Source organism: Pecten maximus, chromosome 8, assembly GCF_902652985.1.
Source record: "Pecten maximus chromosome 8, xPecMax1.1, whole genome shotgun sequence".
Classification (NCBI taxonomy): domain Eukaryota; kingdom Metazoa; phylum Mollusca; class Bivalvia; order Pectinida; family Pectinidae; genus Pecten; species Pecten maximus.
The window spans coordinates 23,990,533-24,009,392 of record NC_047022.1 but is presented as its reverse complement, the minus strand read 5'-3'; the positions used below and the strand labels follow the sequence as shown (position 1 = coordinate 24,009,392).

At 34.6% G+C, this 18,860-nt stretch overlaps 1 protein-coding gene across 2 annotated transcripts in view; it reads right to left on the bottom strand.

Annotated features, from left to right (window-relative positions):
- Positions 1-335: 335 nt before the first annotated feature.
- The window catches only part of LOC117332864, a 58,874-nt gene continuing 40,349 nt past the window's right edge, over positions 336-18,860 (bottom strand). For both annotated transcript variants that reach the window (XM_033891922.1, XM_033891921.1), the window contains 7 exons: positions 14,254-14,394; positions 12,775-12,935; positions 9,337-9,438; positions 7,758-7,903; positions 6,244-6,412; positions 4,271-4,468; positions 336-4,080 (listed from right to left, as the gene is read on the bottom strand). In XM_033891922.1, the coding sequence (XP_033747813.1) occupies positions 4,027-4,080; positions 4,271-4,468; positions 6,244-6,412; positions 7,758-7,903; positions 9,337-9,438; positions 12,775-12,935; positions 14,254-14,394 (971 nt within the window). In that variant the 3' untranslated portion in view covers positions 336-4,026. The remainder of the gene's footprint in view (positions 4,081-4,270; positions 4,469-6,243; positions 6,413-7,757; positions 7,904-9,336; positions 9,439-12,774; positions 12,936-14,253; positions 14,395-18,860) is intronic.

Sequence of the window (18,860 nt, the reverse complement as noted above, 5' to 3'; positions counted from 1 at the left end):
GTCCAAATCCCATAGGGATGCTTCTGACAAAATTTCGTCAAATTCTGATCAGTGGTTATGAAGAAGAAGTCAATTGTTGACGGACGGACGGACGACGGACGACGGACGGACGGAGGGACGGCCGGACGGACGGACGACGGACGCAACGGTATGGCATAAGCTCACCTTGGTCCTTCGGACCAGGTGAGCTAATAAAGATTTCTTTATAAATACCATATATACCTGCAGATGTTGAATCTGACTTCAAAAATAAAGTTGCTGCATTTAATTATCAATAAAGATTCCTAATTCATTATATTTTATGCAATAAAAGCAAAAATCACAAAAACAGAGTGTTCAGTTGCATTTCATTTAATTTCGATGCTGGTTTATATCAAGCTGCCTTTAGAGTGAACACTGTACATTTGACTACACAAACTACTTTCATACACACTTCCCGTACAAACTAAAGTACCGCCAAACACGCTTCCTGTTGACCATATTATGATCAAGGCTCCTGTGAGGAACCTCTCAACACTTAGATCTACTGGTCATGGAATACCCTATTTGTCCGTTTCCCCCAATTTTGTTTTTGTTTCATTATGTATTTATCAGTTGCCATCTCTGGAATGAAGCTACTATATTCTTTTTTATTATCCAATTTCAAAAAACTTTTTCAGAATATGAAGTATTTTCAGGGCAGGAAGAAAAATCTCAGCATCACTGGTCCTTCAGGTAAGTTAGAATTCAAAAGTACTTGCCCAAAGGTGAAACATAGTGGTCCAATTAAACTGAATTAGTAGTATTTTCAATTACTCTAGGGGAAAGATAAAAAAAATTGTGAAATTTTGCACTTGCCAATCGGTTAAGTAGTCAGTAATATTTACTTACCCACAGACCAAACCTACTGGCCCCCCCTGGCCATCGCACCTGGGTTTTTCTCGCCCTGATTTTACTCAAAATGTACAATCCTGCTTGATTCATTTAAATCAAAAAGTTCAGAAAGATAGAATCCACGACAGGGCTGATGGATACATTTTTTACAATGAAACAAAAAAGTGAATTATCTCCCTTTACATGTTAAGGCCGATAACAATAGATATTTAAATTATAGTATGCCACAACTCATTGATCAATTAAAATTCAACTTGATTGTCACATACAGGTAATGGTCTGATTACTTAAATCTTTTTCTCTCTCCTAATTTCATTTCAATATCACGCATTAGAAGACATGCATAGGCCATTTCTAGTATGTTCAAAATTATAACTTTTGCACAAATACTATTGGCGACATATCAAATTAATATCATCCATGAACACGATTATGGTATTCTCAGAAGCTGCCTTGTAGTAAAATGTATTAATAAAATATATATCTTCTTGTAAGATTAAACATAATCCTCATATACATCTCACTCATTTGTCATGCATAAATTGAATAAAATTTGTGACTCAAGGATAATGCTACCCAACATAAAATGACCTTTCACCGCCTAAAACGAATAACTGTAATTCATACATATTTTAGTCTTAACTCATACATGTTTAAGCATTAGTTCATACATATCTTAGCATTAATTCATACATATTTAAGCAGTCATCCATTTCAGCAATTATGGTACATAAAACCTGAACCTAAATTATGACAGTTAATTTTAGTTTCTTTATTGTTTTCTATGGAAAGTATCCTTGGTATGCCAATTCTTTGTTACACTACTTCGTTAAATTCTAGTAATGAGCTTAAACTTGCATCAAAATACCTTTGGTAATCAGCTTAATCTTGACTGCATCAAAATAAGTATTGACACTGTATGACATGGAACCACGTAAATGTGTTGAATATGAGCGCGTCACTTAAAGTCAGTGTCAGCAGTATCAGTGAGGCAGGTAATTGCTCTGGTGGATATGGATGTTAAAATATTTACAGGATATCATTAAAATCAGGATTCACTGTAGTATTGGTCCGGATAACAGCCTTGATATAAATGTCTGCATTCTTGTGTTAGTTATGGATTTACAATAAACAAATGAAAACATCTATTGATTGTTGATATCAAACTCTTCTGGACAAATTAATGTAAGGTAGCATATATCCTTAAGTCATTGTCACAAAAATGGTAGCATATATCCTTAAGTCTCCATGTCACAGTATTAAGGTAATATATATCCTTAAGTCTCCATGTCATATCTGATTGTATACATTCTCAATAAATTTCAATACTATAAGCAAATCACGAGTCCGCTCATAAGGCTTTTTTTTAAACAAAAACTAAATTAATTTGTCGCAAAACTAAATCAATTTGTCGCAAGTATCCACTTAGGAAAGCTAATTGTTTTAACAACTAATTTTTATGCATTGTTTCTCTTTATTACTAGGTAGTCAGGATCTTTTGAATTTTTGAACCTTATACTGCATATTCAATTTTTTCACAACGAAGTCTGTAATAAAGCATGAGTTCTCTCCAACAATCTTCACTTTTGAGACATATTGTATCCTACATTTTCTCAAAATAGTTCTGTATAGATTAAAAAAATATATATTTGGATGCAACGTTGTATAGATTAAAGGCAAATAATTTCAAACAAGATATCAACAGGAACCAACAAATAAAAGTTTGAAAATATCAACGAACTTTTAATGAATACTTATGATTTATATGAATGAATATGAAATGTGAAAGATGATTTTTACAATATTGCACATGCTCCAAATATTTTAATACATTCTTCAGCATAGTACACCATTATCTACCAATATTCAGTTCTCACACAAAAATGTATTTATGGGATGAAAAAAAGTTGTGTAGCCATAATAGCATAAAACTTAACCCTAGCAAACTGGATTTCTCCACCAAATCCTAACATTCTTCGATTTTTTTTTTTGCATTCAGAACATTTTTATCATCAAATATCAAGATGCTACTATGCGTTGTTTGATTCAGATGAATTTTTGCCTGTCAGAAAAACAAAGAATCTGGAAATTGCTCTATTAGACATGAAACCATTTGATAAAAGTTATTAATCTTCATTTTTCATTCTGCGTAAAAAAGTCACTGATCCTTGTGATGAACAGAATATTTGGGTTCAATATGTAAATATCCCACACCTCCTACTCTACAATACTACCACCAAAATATCTGATGATGATTAAAGCTAAAATCTCTAGATTTGAATGCATGCATCAACTTCTACATGAGATTCAATTATAAGTGTGCCATTCATGGTTTACAGCATAGTTAATACAATTTATTTTTTTAATTTTCAAATCACAAAAAAAACAAAAAACAAAAAAAGAAAATAAAATACTTATCTTTAAGTTTGTCTTTCATAGTTCACCCCAAAATATTACAATTATTGTGTTTTATTTTCAAATCAACACAAAAATATAAATATCATTCTGTACATTTTGTGTTAAGATATTTATTCAAAATTCAATGTTTTCCAGCTTTTATTTTATTTATTAGTATTATCTTGCTATGACTGGATTCTCATGATTTTTTTGGGAGGACAACAAGATTTGAAAAACGTCTTTTATCTAAAACCATCATAATATAACCTCAGCAGAATCTAAAATACCACTTGATTTTTTCCTTACTATTATTTGTGTTGTCAATTTCACAGATGGCACCAGTTGATTTTTTCCTTACTATTATTTGTGTTGTCAATTTCACAGATGGCACCAGTTGATTTTTTCCTTACTATTATTTGTGTTGTCAATTTCACAATTTTACAGATGGCACAACATCACACATGACTAGCAAAATAATTTAACACACAAAAAGAAAATTGGTTTGAGGTAAAAAAATGTTGATGAACTCTAGCACTTTGCATCTCAAAATATATCAAACAGTTAATTGTTTAATTATCCTAACTTAAGCAAAATAAATATTTAGATTTTCTTTTAGATGAAATATGAGAATTTGGTCCCAATGAAAGTGAATGATGTGTCTTCCTCCAAAATTGTCCGTGCATCATTGGGACTGGATCAGGATGGAAGAGTCATGACGGATGATAATTATGAAGGTGAAAGGTAATTTTTGGGTCATCAAAGGTCGTGGTCTGCCACACTTTGCTTAAGGTATTCAGAATATAGGTTTTGCTGAAATGAAAAACACAGAAATTTATAATTATTTATCACGGAAATACAGACATTTAAATCATTTGTCATGATCGGAATCACAAAGAATATTAATGGTACACAAATTACACGTGTCTCTGTAAAACATGATTCTAAAGGATCTTTTGACATCATCAGTCATGTACTGTAGTTTAGATTCTGTGTTACTTACTTTCTTTGCCTTGACTGTAGTGAGGACATGATCCTTTATTTCCCCGAGAGATCTTTTCTGTTTCCGAGATAATGTAGTTTTCGTGCGGGAGGCAAATTTAGCAATGAGCAGCATTAAGAGGGCGACACCTAGGATACCAAACAGGACGTAGGACGTGTACTCCTTAGGTATACCTTCCCACACTGACACCAGTATACCCTGTAGGAATCAAATCGTTGTGATATTCTGTATAAAATGATTTTTAAAACATCATTAAATCTAAACAAATCTGCATGAAAGAATATCACAAATGTGCTCATCCTGAAACATTGATACCATACTGGTTCTTACCTGAAGATCTTTCGTTGAAGGATGAAAAAAGCTACTGACAATATACTTTTTTTGCATCAATGCTAAAAAAATTGATTATCTTGACCTAACAACAGATGTTTATAACAAGTGTCTAAATTAATAGTAATTGAACCAACTTTAATTGCAAGCTTGATGTCATGAAAAAATACCTAAATTCTAATTTCTCCTGGGACATCAACATAGCTGAAAATCCACTAATTTCTCAGAAATAGAAACAAGAAAATTTTACTGCTGAACAAGTAATTAAAATGCCTTGGGTATTTTTTCTTTCTTTTTCCCTGTATCATCTAGTTCTCTCGATCTCTAGGTCTAATTCTGCACTAATGCTATACATTCTTTCTTTTTCATAAACTTCATAAGGTGATCCCATGGTTGCTAGAGATGGGATTAATAGAATCTTTCACCCCAAGGGGGCGAGACAGGGGAATCTCAACCCGAGGGGAAGATTCTTAAGTTGCCAAACACAAGACTTGCCGAGTGTTTGGTAGCTTAATTATCTTACCCCGAGGGTTAAGATTCCCCTGTCTCACTTCCATGGAGGTGAATGATTATTTTTCTCTTACCCTGTTAACCCTCTTATGTATCTAATATTGACATTACATCAATGCAAGGAAATGTTGACGTGACATGATTGAATTGTCGAGGCGACGTCATTGTACTGTTGTCGTGACAAAATGCAATTGTCAAGAACGTGCAAAGAGCACTAGCTTGTAGCTTGTATTTTCCCTAGGGTGAGATTAATAGAATCTTTCACCCCTTTTGGGTGAGATAGGGGGATCTCAACCCGAGGGGGAGATTGTTGAATTCCAAACACGAGGCTTGCCGTGTATTTAGGAACTTAACAATCTCCCCCGAGGGTTGAGATCCCCCTATCTCATTCCAAAAAGGGGTGAATGATTATTTTTCTCTTACCCTGTTTTCCAATCGTAGTGTGAACCAAATCCAAAACGTACGTAAACAACAACATGTGGACGGCGGATGACAGTTGTGATAAGGCTGCAGCAGACGCTTTACACCTTACAATGTTGATTTCATACAAAATACTGTTCCGATTAACTTGTCAAAAAGAACACCAAACACTCGGGTAACTCTGATAATTAATACTTATTTTAATTTCTTTTGTTAATAATACTGATATTTAACATTCAATCTTGCGGGTCAGGTCATAGTAACGTCACCCTATCGAGAACAAGAGCACGTTCAAAGAGCACGTGTAGCTTGTCTTTTCCCTAGGGCGAGATAAGAAAGTCTCACCCCAGTAAAACTGCGGATATCCCTGTCTAGGGTAAGAGAAAAATTGATCTCGCACAGGACACACCTGACACTCACTATGAGTAACATCATTTAATGTAGTGTAACTACATCGGAAATTGATAATGCCATCAATTTCGACACACAAATTTTCATGATGGCGCAATGGAAAAGATTCACACCTTACAATTTGTTAATATTTCAAGCACAGTATGCGAGTATCATGTGGACAAAGATGTCTCAACCCTCTTTTAAGAGATTGGCTTGCCAGGAATCCGTAACCCTCATACTGGCCAGTCAAACTCTTACATGAGGGTCAAGATATCCGTGTCCACTGAACAAACCAATGTAAGATTCTATTATTAACATACCAAGTATCCATAAATGGTAACGTAGAGATTACTGCCGAGCATCTTCTTGACAAAGTCTCGTCTGGTACTAAACAGGAAGGTGGTCAACAGCAACATGGGTAAGATTAGTCCGCAGAAACCACACGCAGCTCCCCGGAACCGTGCTCTTAAGTTGTCCGATGCTTTGACGCTGTAAACATAAATATACAAATAGAAGTAAATGCTTTGTCTTTTTCTGCATTCAAAAATAGGCATCTTGCCGTATACTAGCCATGAAGTGTCTTAGTTTCCCCAATCTAAGAAACAACAGTAATGTTTTCCTAATAATTCTTATAAGATATTACTGTATTTATCCACAAATAAGCGTCCTGCTTAATTTGTGCTAAATCATCAACTTTAAAATAGAACATGGTTTACAGATATGTCCTCCCCAAACTTATTACAAGATTTTTACACATGGGATTGGAGGATATATACAGTACTGTAATTTTCCCAAAATGATAGACACATGTTTGTGCTGAGATTTTTTAATGATCAATACAGATAGTGTTTAGTTGGTTATTTTGAATTTCATGTCCTTGCAACAGCTAATGCAATGTTAAAAAAATTCATAAAGAGGCTTAAGAATACCTTTAAACTCAATTCGCCATTGAATTTGTATGCTAGGTATCTTTTAACTCTTTACGTACTCATTCAAATTTCGCGGTCGCTACCGGAAGTGAATGCTGGGTAGGTCCTTTGTGTATTGGAGCATATGGCTATCACATCAGACGTCGATAAAACGATCTTTTACTGATCTTTTACTGTTGTATAATGCTTAATATTAAATGAAGTTTATCATATGGAACAAGTACTGAGTACGGAAACTCTTTTACCCAATTTTTCCTTTAAAATACGGCGAAATCACCAGGCAGAATCGCGGGAAATGACATGTTAATCGGCACATGTGTCACACATGTGCAAGAAATCACGCAGCCAAAACATCGTTTTTTCGGTTTGTAAAAATATTTTACGTATTTCTTACTTATTTTGATGATAAACGTTACTCAATTATATATATATTATCGTTTTTAATTGTTTTATTGTGTTTAACACCTCAACAATCTCGCAGAAAACGAAAGTAAATTTGAGGCCGCCATTTTGTAGCTATGTAAACAGCTCGGCATGAACCGGCGGAATTCTTTGAAATAGACAATCTTAACGAATGAATTATGCTTCTGGTACGTAAAATATACCATCAATACAATATTTACATTGCTTTTTATTTCTTAAAAACATCATTTCCGTGTCAATTCCTTCGTATGACTATGCTAAACCAGCAAGTAATATCAACATCTTTCGCGATGTTTTACGACGATTTGAGTCGTCACAAAGGATGGAAGGCATGTTAATTGTGACGTGTGTAGTCGTCATGAAGGATACAAGAGCACATTTTTGTGACGTCTGTAGTCGTCGTGAGTACGGAAAGAGTTAAGCTTCTCTGTTCCATAATATTTCATGTGTAAACAACGATCAGTTACATAAAACATACTAACCTGTCCTCCTGAAGTTTAGTGGTGACCATGTCGGCGATTTGATGACAGTCGCGCTCCAGACTGTTGAGGGTATTCTGAATTGTCTGATTAATGGTCTTCTCTATGTCTTTGCACACCTCCTCTATCTGGTTAGCACAGCGACTCCCCTGCAGAAGTGAAAAAATATATTTCATAATTACTATTAGGTTGCAATCTTAAAATACCCTTCGAGAAAAGATTGCTTTTGACTGTATGTAGACAATACGCAACCAACCATATTATAAATGACAATACCATGATAATGAACTATCCTGGTACTAATTTCTTTTATTTCTCTGCTAATGTCAGAAGGCAAACAATGCAGTTATTCTTTCAACATTTATATCTTGACGATGAAAGTTATTTCCCTTTGACTGCAGACAAGACCCATACTAGACAATGTAATTATCATAAAATGTCAATAATCTTGTCTGCAGGTCACATTTAATGCTGACTTGCATCCTACGCTTTGAACACATCCTTTTAACACTCAAATAATGACCATGGGAACGATTTCACATCATTTGATGTCTTCTTCGGCTTTCTATGAATTCAACTAATTTAAAAAAAATTAATTTCAAATTAAGCAGAAACAAATAATGTTAGGTTTTTTTATTCAGGTGTGGACAGGGATACATTGTTTTTCTGAAAATGAAATTAAGTAAAATTACATTGATGCTTTTTTAATTTTCCTTTTGAATTGATTTATATCTAAACATGACAAAATCTTTTTTTATAAAGTCTTTAAATTTATAACTGAAACTTTTAATCCTTTTGGACTTCCTTCCAAGTGAGGACCACATTAACTTGATTATCACCAATTTATTTTTACAGAAATTTGAATTGTTGAATTTTCTCCTGCGGAAAATGAATGCCTAGGAGAACATTCGTCACAAATAAAACTTAATTACATTCAAACTTTTTAAGGAAAAAAAGACTTTTGGGACTTCTGGTCACCTGATAAATGACAACAGCTAATAGTTTAAGGCAGGTCTTATTCCATTATTTAACTTGGTGGGTGCAAGAAACCTAAGAGAATGGGATCAGCCTTTCATCAAGTTGAAGATTCTATTTCTCAGGATGAATACCATCAAGTTTCATAAAACCTGACAATCAAAAATAAGTTTTCCGTACATCAACCCTTTAATATGAAATTCATAATTTTTTATCTTTTATTGTTACAAAAATTATTATCAAGCATTAGAAAAATCTCTTTTGCCCTTTCATAAAAGTTGAAAATGAAAATGAAAATGGACCCATGACAATTGACAAACACCATACTAATCTAAGTTACTCTAGTTTCTGACAATCCTTGATTTTCCCCAGTTCGCGTTCCAACCTCGACCTGAATCAATTAGTATTTGTAGTGGCTGATGCACTAATTGTTTATTATAATTTCCTTTAAACTTAGAAATTTTGTTCTAGATACTGATCATCTGTACCCGAGTATACAGTTATATCACGAGTGTTAAACCTTATTCACAAAGAGATTATTTCAAGTTTAAACTAGATCTTGAGTGAGCCAAAGACGAAGTTTTATGTGACACAGACAAGTTCATACCTTTGAGTTCATGTTCGGTACATAGATTGTTGGCATGTCAAATCCTGTTCTGTTTAATCCAGGTCGCTTACACAGTTCTTGGACAATCTGCATCATCACTCTCTAGAAACAGAAACAAGAGTACTGTCATTGTTACAAAGCTTGCCTCAGATCAAATATCACTATATCTCGCACTAAAACTAGGGGTTAAATTTACCAGTTGGAATCTATATTGTAATATACCAATATTTCACAAAACATATTGCAATATTTAAAGGTAAAGTAGACATTTAATCCAAAACTTAATATTAGATTTCGCAAAAAAAGTACAAAGTCCAAAATATTAAAAAAAAAATAATAATCATTCCAACTCCAGGAAGTTAATCCCACAGCAACTATCAAACCAAATATTAAAACCCTAGTACACTTATCAATGAGTTCACTGATGCCTTTCAACACTTGCACCAAAAACTTAACATATATAGGAGAAACCAATACTGGTGCCGACTCTTGGGTGACAACATAAGCCGCCCCCCTTCTTTTTGAGAGGCCAGCTAAAAAATCACTTCGTGACTACTACAATTCAGGTAGTATAACTTGAAGTATAAATCTACACAATGTATTTAATACAAACTGAATTTTACAGAAGTTTTTAATGAATTTCCATGTTCCCTAAATCCATCCGACACCAAAAATGTTTTCCTTATATAAATTCCAGATACAATTCCTAAAATATATTTTGATTGATTGGAATGTGTTAAGATAGTCATATGATGTAATTAAATGCATATAAAATGTCTGCAAGCTTGCAGTTCTATCAATGTACATGCCAGAAGTAAATCAGATTGCCATATGGTTAAACAACTGTTTCTGATTATAAGGTTACACGGTTCCCCATGGAAGGCTACTGTCAGGTTTGACTATGGGCTTTTGTTGTTACTCAATAAAACTATATCACAGAATACTTAATGCTTCGATGATATGCATCAAATACCAAGACTGACATTAGAAATATTTTGCATCACAACAATTCTTAATGACAATTTACCTGTTAAACTAATAAACTGGCTAGAATATTTGTTTTTAAATATGTAAAATTTTACCAATTAAAAAAAAAAATGTGCTCTCTTTACGACTGTCAAATATTACGAGATGCCATTTTCATGCAACAACATGACAAAATTCTTCAGTATACTATAAAATCATACATTCTCATGGGGCTAAAATTTTGTTGTTTTCTCCAAAAATGCTTTTTTGTGAGGACATCAATTTGGATAAAGAATATCTCCATGTATGTACTTAAAACTTTTTAATAACTTGTGGATATTTTAATTTGTGCATCAAATGTATCCATGAAAAAAACCTAAAAATTTATGATTTTACAGTACTTCATTATACTTGCATGGTATGCATTACACAACAGAGCAATTGTACCAATCAAATTTTCTTTCAGTAAGACTTTTTAATAAACTCGGCAGGGGTTCTCGACCCTTGTTGGAAGATATGTCCTTAACCTTTTGTTTCTCTCAAAATGTTTAAATCTATCCACTTTACAATTTTGGTATCCTCTTGCTTACTATCTATCCCAAATATGATTTATATTCTCAGAAGGAACGGCACAAATCATGGTCCAACAGACAGTTTATTATTAAACCAGAGAACTTTTTATGAAATTAAGTTTATCTGTTTCATTAAGTATTGCCCAGCAAAGTGATCAGAACATTACATCAATTCAGACATATGTTTAGCTATGCAAAAAGACCTTTTCCCCGTCTAGAATTCTACCAGAAAGCGGATGATGTTTTACATAGCAGCCTTGTTAATTTTTTTCTACAAATAAAAAAATACCAAGTACAAGAAATAATTTCCTGCAAATACATCACTTCCTGTGTAGAGTAGTCCTTCATTATCCACCCACCTAATTCACTTAGACCAGCCCAGATCAATACTCGAGATAGTTTATTTGTAATGATTAGGGTGTGTAGGAGGCATTGGGATGGCCATACTTGGCCAGTAATATACCACTCACCCAACCACCTAGATCCACATATTTAAGTGCCCTTATACTACACATCATTATGCATGGAAAAGAACAATCTTAACAGAAATAGTCTTACAGAGGCCCTTGGGCCTTAATGGTCACCTGACTTTAACAGACCCTAGTTATATTGTAATATACATACTTAGTTGCAGTATAGTGGTACTGACAACAATTAGGATTGTGCAATACCATGTTAGCCAGGGTGGCCATCTAAGATTACTGAGCAACCGAAAAATAGCAAAACTTGATTGGAACCATCTCAGAATAATTTCAGAGAAGTTGGAGTGATCGGAACCATCTCAGAATCATTTCAGAGAAGTTGGAGTGATCGGAACCATCTCAGAATCATTTCAGAGAAGTTGGAGTGATCGGAACCATCTCAGAATCATTTCAGAGAAGTTGGAGTTGAAACCAAGTGGTGGATTTTGTGGAAGTTTGAAATGTTTTTCCAACTGGCAGCCATGTATTGCAGCCATCTTGGATTTCAGACCAAACTAAAAACCAACAACACTTGGCCAAGACCAGTGGCTATTAAAAAGGTCATCCTGACACTTTGGGTCAGATGAGCCTAAAAGCACCAATTTAAAGTAATTTCCCATTCATTCCTTGTTCAAACTAATACTCTAACAATTTTTCAGTTAAGCATGGAGCTTGACTGGATCAGTAGAACATTATGTTATCACTAGATGACTAATACTGTGTATAATGCAAATTTTGAATAATTGATCAAATCTTGTTTATTCAACAGTTACTGCATTGCAGCCATTAATCACTGCCAACAGCTACAGGCCAGTGGCCTGTTTAGCAGCAACGTATTTGAAAGTAAATAGTGAACTGGGACTAGGGTGAGGCTACCAACCGATCACTGTCTTCACATTCAACTGACTGACAAAACTGAAAATGTCATATTGAAAAAGGTGTTTTATCTGTGACTTTCATATTGACAAGTCTGTTTTTATACACAGGAACAAGAATTTTAAATAATTTGCCATATTTCCTTTATTAGGCAATCCCTTTCCTAAGGCCTCTCTTACAAAAGAATTTGAGAAATAATTTGCTGTATTTCCCACATAGCATCCCTTTTTCTTGTACTTTGTTATCCTTGCCCAAAAAATGCTTCTGACCAAATTTGGTCAAAATTTATTGTGTTCTTTATGACTAGTAGAGATTTAAAGGAAAAGTTGAAGGACACTGTCTCAGGGCTTAAGCTCCTTCCAACTAGGTGAGCTAACAGATGACCCTCATGTGACCTCCAGACCACCAGATGACCTTTATACTAACGAGTGACTTTCATTACATTATGTATCCTTCAGACTAACACATATGACCTTCAAAATATTAGTTCACATCATACTTTCTGTGTGAAAAATGTTTCTGCAATAATTCAGATCAATGTTACCAATCTATTATAGACATACCTGTCTGTCACTCTCATGTCCTGCCTCGTCTGCCTTACTAAGGTAAAACCTCATTCTGTCAGCATGTTTGTGACTTAATTCTTCCACCAAGTTCAAAGTTCGCTTGCATAAAGCTTGCCCAATAGGATCAAAGAAGACAAAGATCAGATCTGCCAAATCTCCTGTGGGTGAAATCAGAAAAACTTGCAATAAGGAAACTGCTCTGCAGCATGACAATCAGATTTCAAAATAAATTGATGAGTTGCAGTAAATAGTACATGGATAAGAATGATAAATTGTTAATTTTTTTGCACACAACTGCTCTACTTTGCTTTATGTCCATGTCACAAATATTATGTAAAACAACTGGAAAATATTCTTGTTAAGATAACCTGTAATCTCTCATTATCTAACAATTGAACTTGAGATCAAAGACAATGGAACATGATATCTGTATGAGTAGTGGGACATATCTGTATGAGTAGTGGGACATGGTATATGTATGAGTAGTGGGACATGATATCTGTATAAGTAGTGGGACATGATATCTGTATGAGCATTGGGACATGATATCTGTACGAGTAGTGGGACATGATATCTGTATGAGTAGTGGGACATGGTATATGTATGAGTAGTGGGACATGATATCTGTATGAGCATTGGGACATGATACCTGTATGAGTAGTGGGACATGATATCTGTATGAGTAGTGGGACATGATATCTGTATGAGTAGTGGGACATATCTGTATGAGTAGTGGGACATGGTATCTGTATGAGTAGTGGAACATGATATCTGTATGAGTAGTGGAACATGATATCTGTATGAGTAGTGGGACATGATATCTGTATGAGTAGTGGAACATGATATCTGTATGAGTAGTGGAACATGATATCTGTATGAGTAGTGGGACATGATATATGTATGAGTAGTGGGACATGATATCTGTATGAGTAGTGGGACATGATATCTGTATGAGTAGTGGGACATGATATATGTACCAGTAGTGGGACATGATATCTGTATGAGTAGTGGGACATGATATCTGTATGAGTAGTGGGACATGATATCTGTATGAGTAGTGGGACATGGTATCTGTTTGAGTAGTGGGACATGATATCTGTATGAGTACTGGGACATGATATCTGTATGAGTAGTGGGACATGATATATGTATGAGTAGTGGGACATGATATATGTATGAGTAGTTGGACATGATATCTGTATGAGTAGTGGGACATGATATCTGTATGAGTAGTTGGACATGATATCTGTATGAGTAGTTGGACATGGTATATGTTTGAGTAGTGGGACATGATATCTGTATGAGTAGTGGGACATGATATCTGTATGAGTAGTGGGACATGATATCTGTATGAGTAGTTGGACATGATATCTGTATGAGTAGTGGGACATGATACATGATAAAGTATGTGATGAAATAAATCAATAGTTGTAAGGTTGTTTGGAAATGAAAGTGTGAGATGGCAGTATTGTATACCTAGCCATAGAATGGACTGGTTCACATCAAAAGGATACTTCATATCTCCATCCACCAAGCCAGGCGTGTCTACGAATGTTACCAGACTAAACCTCTTCTGCTTGGATGTAGAAATCTCCGTTGTCAAGTAATCAGTGACACCTGTACCAAGCAAAAACTTGAATACAATAAACAACATCATCTTTTTCTGTGAAACTCATCAAGAATGGATTTCTTGTTAACGACTCAACATTTCTTCACACATTAACAAATCCTACATAGATTAGGTTAACTTGTCAACTGGAAGATCAATCTGTTTTAAGTTGATGGAAAAGTTCAGTTCCGACAGTAAAATTCTATACAGATTATACTTGGTTACCTTGGATACTCTAGATATATCTTGAAGATTTATCACAAATCAAAATGTCACACATTTAATCACTTATTAGTATATAAGCACCTGAAAATTGTCATTTTACTTGTGCAGTCATGTATCCATCAGTTTCTAAGAAACAAATTGAAATTTCTTGTTAAATGTCAGTCAAGACATACCCAGTCTGGAATGTAAACCCCACAATTTATCTTATTACATCAATCTACAAAATGTATGTGTCACAAGCATGCATAACAAGACTACATAATAGTTTATATGTTCAGAATATACCCAGACATATTGAGCTACATAATTCCCAAAGGCAAAGGGTACAGTTTTCTACATCAGCGTTACGGCTTTGAAATTGTACAATTGTAAAGATTTTTTTTTTAATTGTGATATCATTTCCAATTCTAGTGTGAAGTTGTTTGTGCCTAGCTTGACGCTCCGTTACTATTGATTCAACAATGTGCTGAATAACATGATTTCATATGATTTCCCCAACTATCGTATATATGCCCTGATTTTAGGAGACCGGTACAAATCTATTAATTAAAGCTGAGATTCAATACTATATATTTGGTAATTTTGAACAGTCAGAATAGTAAGGGTGAGACCTGAAGGCCAGTAACAGGTTTACAGCTCCAACGCTCCAAGTATTGTCTTGTGTTTGTCACAGTACCAAGCTGAACTTCCGTTTTCTTATGTCGATACAATATGTTACCACAGCCCTTCATTTGGCAGCTCTCATTAGATATAAGAGATAGCTGACCAAAGGAAGAACTATGGGAACAAATCAAGACATCATCAACAGGACAAAATCCATCACTAAGAAACACCTAGAGCAGATCACCCTTAACCACAAGGAAAAGAAAAGACAAGAAGAGCATATCTCTCCATTTTTCATTAATTAATTCAAAACTATGAGGAGATAATTTTCTATCCATCAAGAAGAAATTTCTATCAATAAGAACCAAAAGCAAGAAATCATTTCTCTTCCATCAAGAGAAAGAACAATAAATGAAGACAAATCTAATATGTCACTAAACGAGGCAATGAATGACAACTTAAAAGTATGCAATCAGTAGGAGATTTTCAGCCAAGATAGACAACTCGATAAGAAACTGGAATATTGCCTTTACTGCAATGTGGCAACTTCATATTTGGAATCTACCAATCGTTACAAAAGCAAATTATGACTTTTTTTTTCGTCTTAATGATAAGCAACTGGTTGAGTTAATATAAAATAAACATTCAAAAAAATTTAATCCACAAAGTATCGTAAATTCAATTTGCCAGTACACTTGTACTTAGCCTATGCACACTGGTTTATCTATATTCCAAGGTTAGTACATTGTACTACTGACCTCCAATAAGGATAATACCTGTATGTACTTACAATAAATCTACCTGGTAGCTGTAGGATGTGTCCTAGGTTTACACCTCCGTCAATACACCTACAAATCACCCATTAGATGCCTATGTCTTGGTTAGCCGTTGTAGGGTGGTACTACTGGCAGGTAATTGGAGCAAGGTGAAATGTAGTCCTGGTGATTCAGACAAGTGCTCCAAGGTATTATGTATATAGATCAAACAACAATGAATCACAGAATAGTCCATTAGTAAACAAAAAGCTGGACCCAGACTTCCTAAAGCTGTGTGTATTACAATGATTACATAACATACTTATTATCTTCAAGTTTGATTGAATTTAACTGTAATGAATATATAGGAGTTTACAAAAATGCCCCCGCTGCCAATTCGACACAATGAAACACAGTTTGGTGAGAATCGCATCAGCAGTTCCTAAGATTAGCTTTTTACATTTGTGTAGGGATGGTATGGGGACGGTACAGGATAGGACAAACATGAGTAACACAATATGCCCCCCCTTTCCCAATTTCATGGCGGAGGCATAAAAAGACTAAGTTTCCTGTCGGGAGTTAGACCTAAGAAATTTCTAACTTCACAAGCATTAGTGTGTTATTCTCTTATTGCCAATCATTCAATCTCGAAGTACTATTCTGAATACCTCTGATCCAATGATAAATCTATAGAAACAATTTTTTTTGTCTGAAGTTCAGACAATTTTTCATTCATTACGCATGTAGAATTTTTACAGTGAGTTTGTCACACCAGTCACTTGTGCTCAGTAAGATATATAAATATTTCTATCTTCACATCACCCATAATCACTTTTAAGGGACTGGCTAATTACATATATACCATCACAAGACGATCTAAATAGTTCATGGACAGAGGGGAAAAGGCAATGGAAAGAAATCTTTGAATCATTTTGCCAAGGGAAACTAACAATAACGCCATTGGTTTTGTATGCTTTTTGCCAGCTTGATGATCTAATAGGTATACTACATAGCATACATAACTGTGCTCAAATGTCACAGATTCGGGGTCACTAAAACACTTGACACACATAACAACTTTTAAGTGTTACTTATAGAGTCAAGCAACTGATATATCTTATCAAACACTGTGCCGCAGCGTCATAAGCACCCCCTGTACCATAAAGAGTTCAAACAAGTACACACAAAGTTTTCTGCAATATTTCAACGCAAGTTTACAGAGATTTATCCAGGTCTGACCTGAAAAATGGTCTTTAAATGATCCAATTATTACAGGGCTTTTTCAAACTGGTTTGGGATGGGGTCTTTTTGTCTCTTTTCGGGAAGAAAATTGGTGAACTTGGCTTTAAAATGAAATAATTCCAATTGGGAATGGGGCCCAATTAACGGCTCGAAAAAAGCCCTCGGTAAATTAGCCTGTATTATCAATGTTCAAATTTATTACCAATGCTATTGGTGCTGTTTGCTTCAGTCCCTCACTAGAATTTCCAGGGTCTCATCATTCTGATTGTTCTAAAGGGTCTAGAATTAGGGAAAATATGAATGAGGAAACTTCAGCACAAGAAACTGTGGAAACATTGATGATAAACAACTTCCCAAATCTAACATTATTATACTGGAGTAAGTTGTTCCTCTTCTGAACACAGTTGTATTCAACTAACCTTTAGGAAATACACATACATATGTGAAATATTCAAGAAATTTCAGTGTTGCCAATGATGAACCACAGCATAGTGCAAGTTCTCCGGAGTTCAAGCAACAATTTATGTCCTCTAAAATGTCATTAACTTGGTTGAAAGAGCAAAAGAGCAGGACAGCTCTTCATCAGGCAGCTTGTGTCTCATTTCCAAGGCTACCCAATGATGAGCTGCCAGCTCAGATGCAATCTTCTGTCTCCATCACAAAAACTGATGATGTCATCACATAGTGAAGCTGTCATATCTTTTCTCCATCACAAAAAATGATGATGTCATCACATACTGTATTTCCAACAAACTCCAGTACAAAAGCAGTTGTTTTTACATACTGTATTTCATACAATCTCATCACATACTGCATTTCCTACAACCTCCATCACGAAAACTGCCACATCATCACTTGCATCACAAAACTGATGCTGTAATCACATACTTCCTTCTTTCCATGAAAACTTTTTATTTCAGGCAGCCAATTCACTTCATCATTCAAATACTTAATGACATAAGCATTCATCACACCTGAGGCAGGAGTTTCAATGAAAATTGATTTAACTGAAGATGACGTTTACCAAAGCAAATTCAAAGCAGACACTCAAACTGCTGACTACAGTGATAAAATATAACACCTACAAATGTTTGACAGACTTTCCTTCTTCCTTGTATGAATAACTATCACAGGTACATGCATGTACAAATACAATATACAACATCTCAGTCTGTCACTTCAAACCGTTCTGCCACAAAATGATTGTAAACTATAATTTGTTTTGTGTGTTGTCAGAATGAACTTGTTTTAGACATCTAAAGGAGAATACATTTATGCATTCTACATGACTCCAGGAAGTTTTTTTCTAACTCAAACCTGTTTTATATACAGTACATTCCACTTCATCAGGTAACGCTTAATAGGGTATTTCGTTTATTGGGTAAAAATTCAAAAACCAAAACCATTTTCTCTTGAATAATGTAAAAAAATTTTGTTTAATTGGGTTGGAAATGACGTATATTTTGGTCATTCGACTACGACAATCTGACAAAAAAAAAAGAAGAAATTCTCCAATTTTCACGAAAGTCATCACGTGTTTCTTTAAGTTTTAGACATTTATCAACAAATAGGGTAATTTAGATGGTTATATATCTTAAATCTAAAAGTTACAAGCAGTGTCCCTTTTAACTATTGTTTCAAGTCAACGT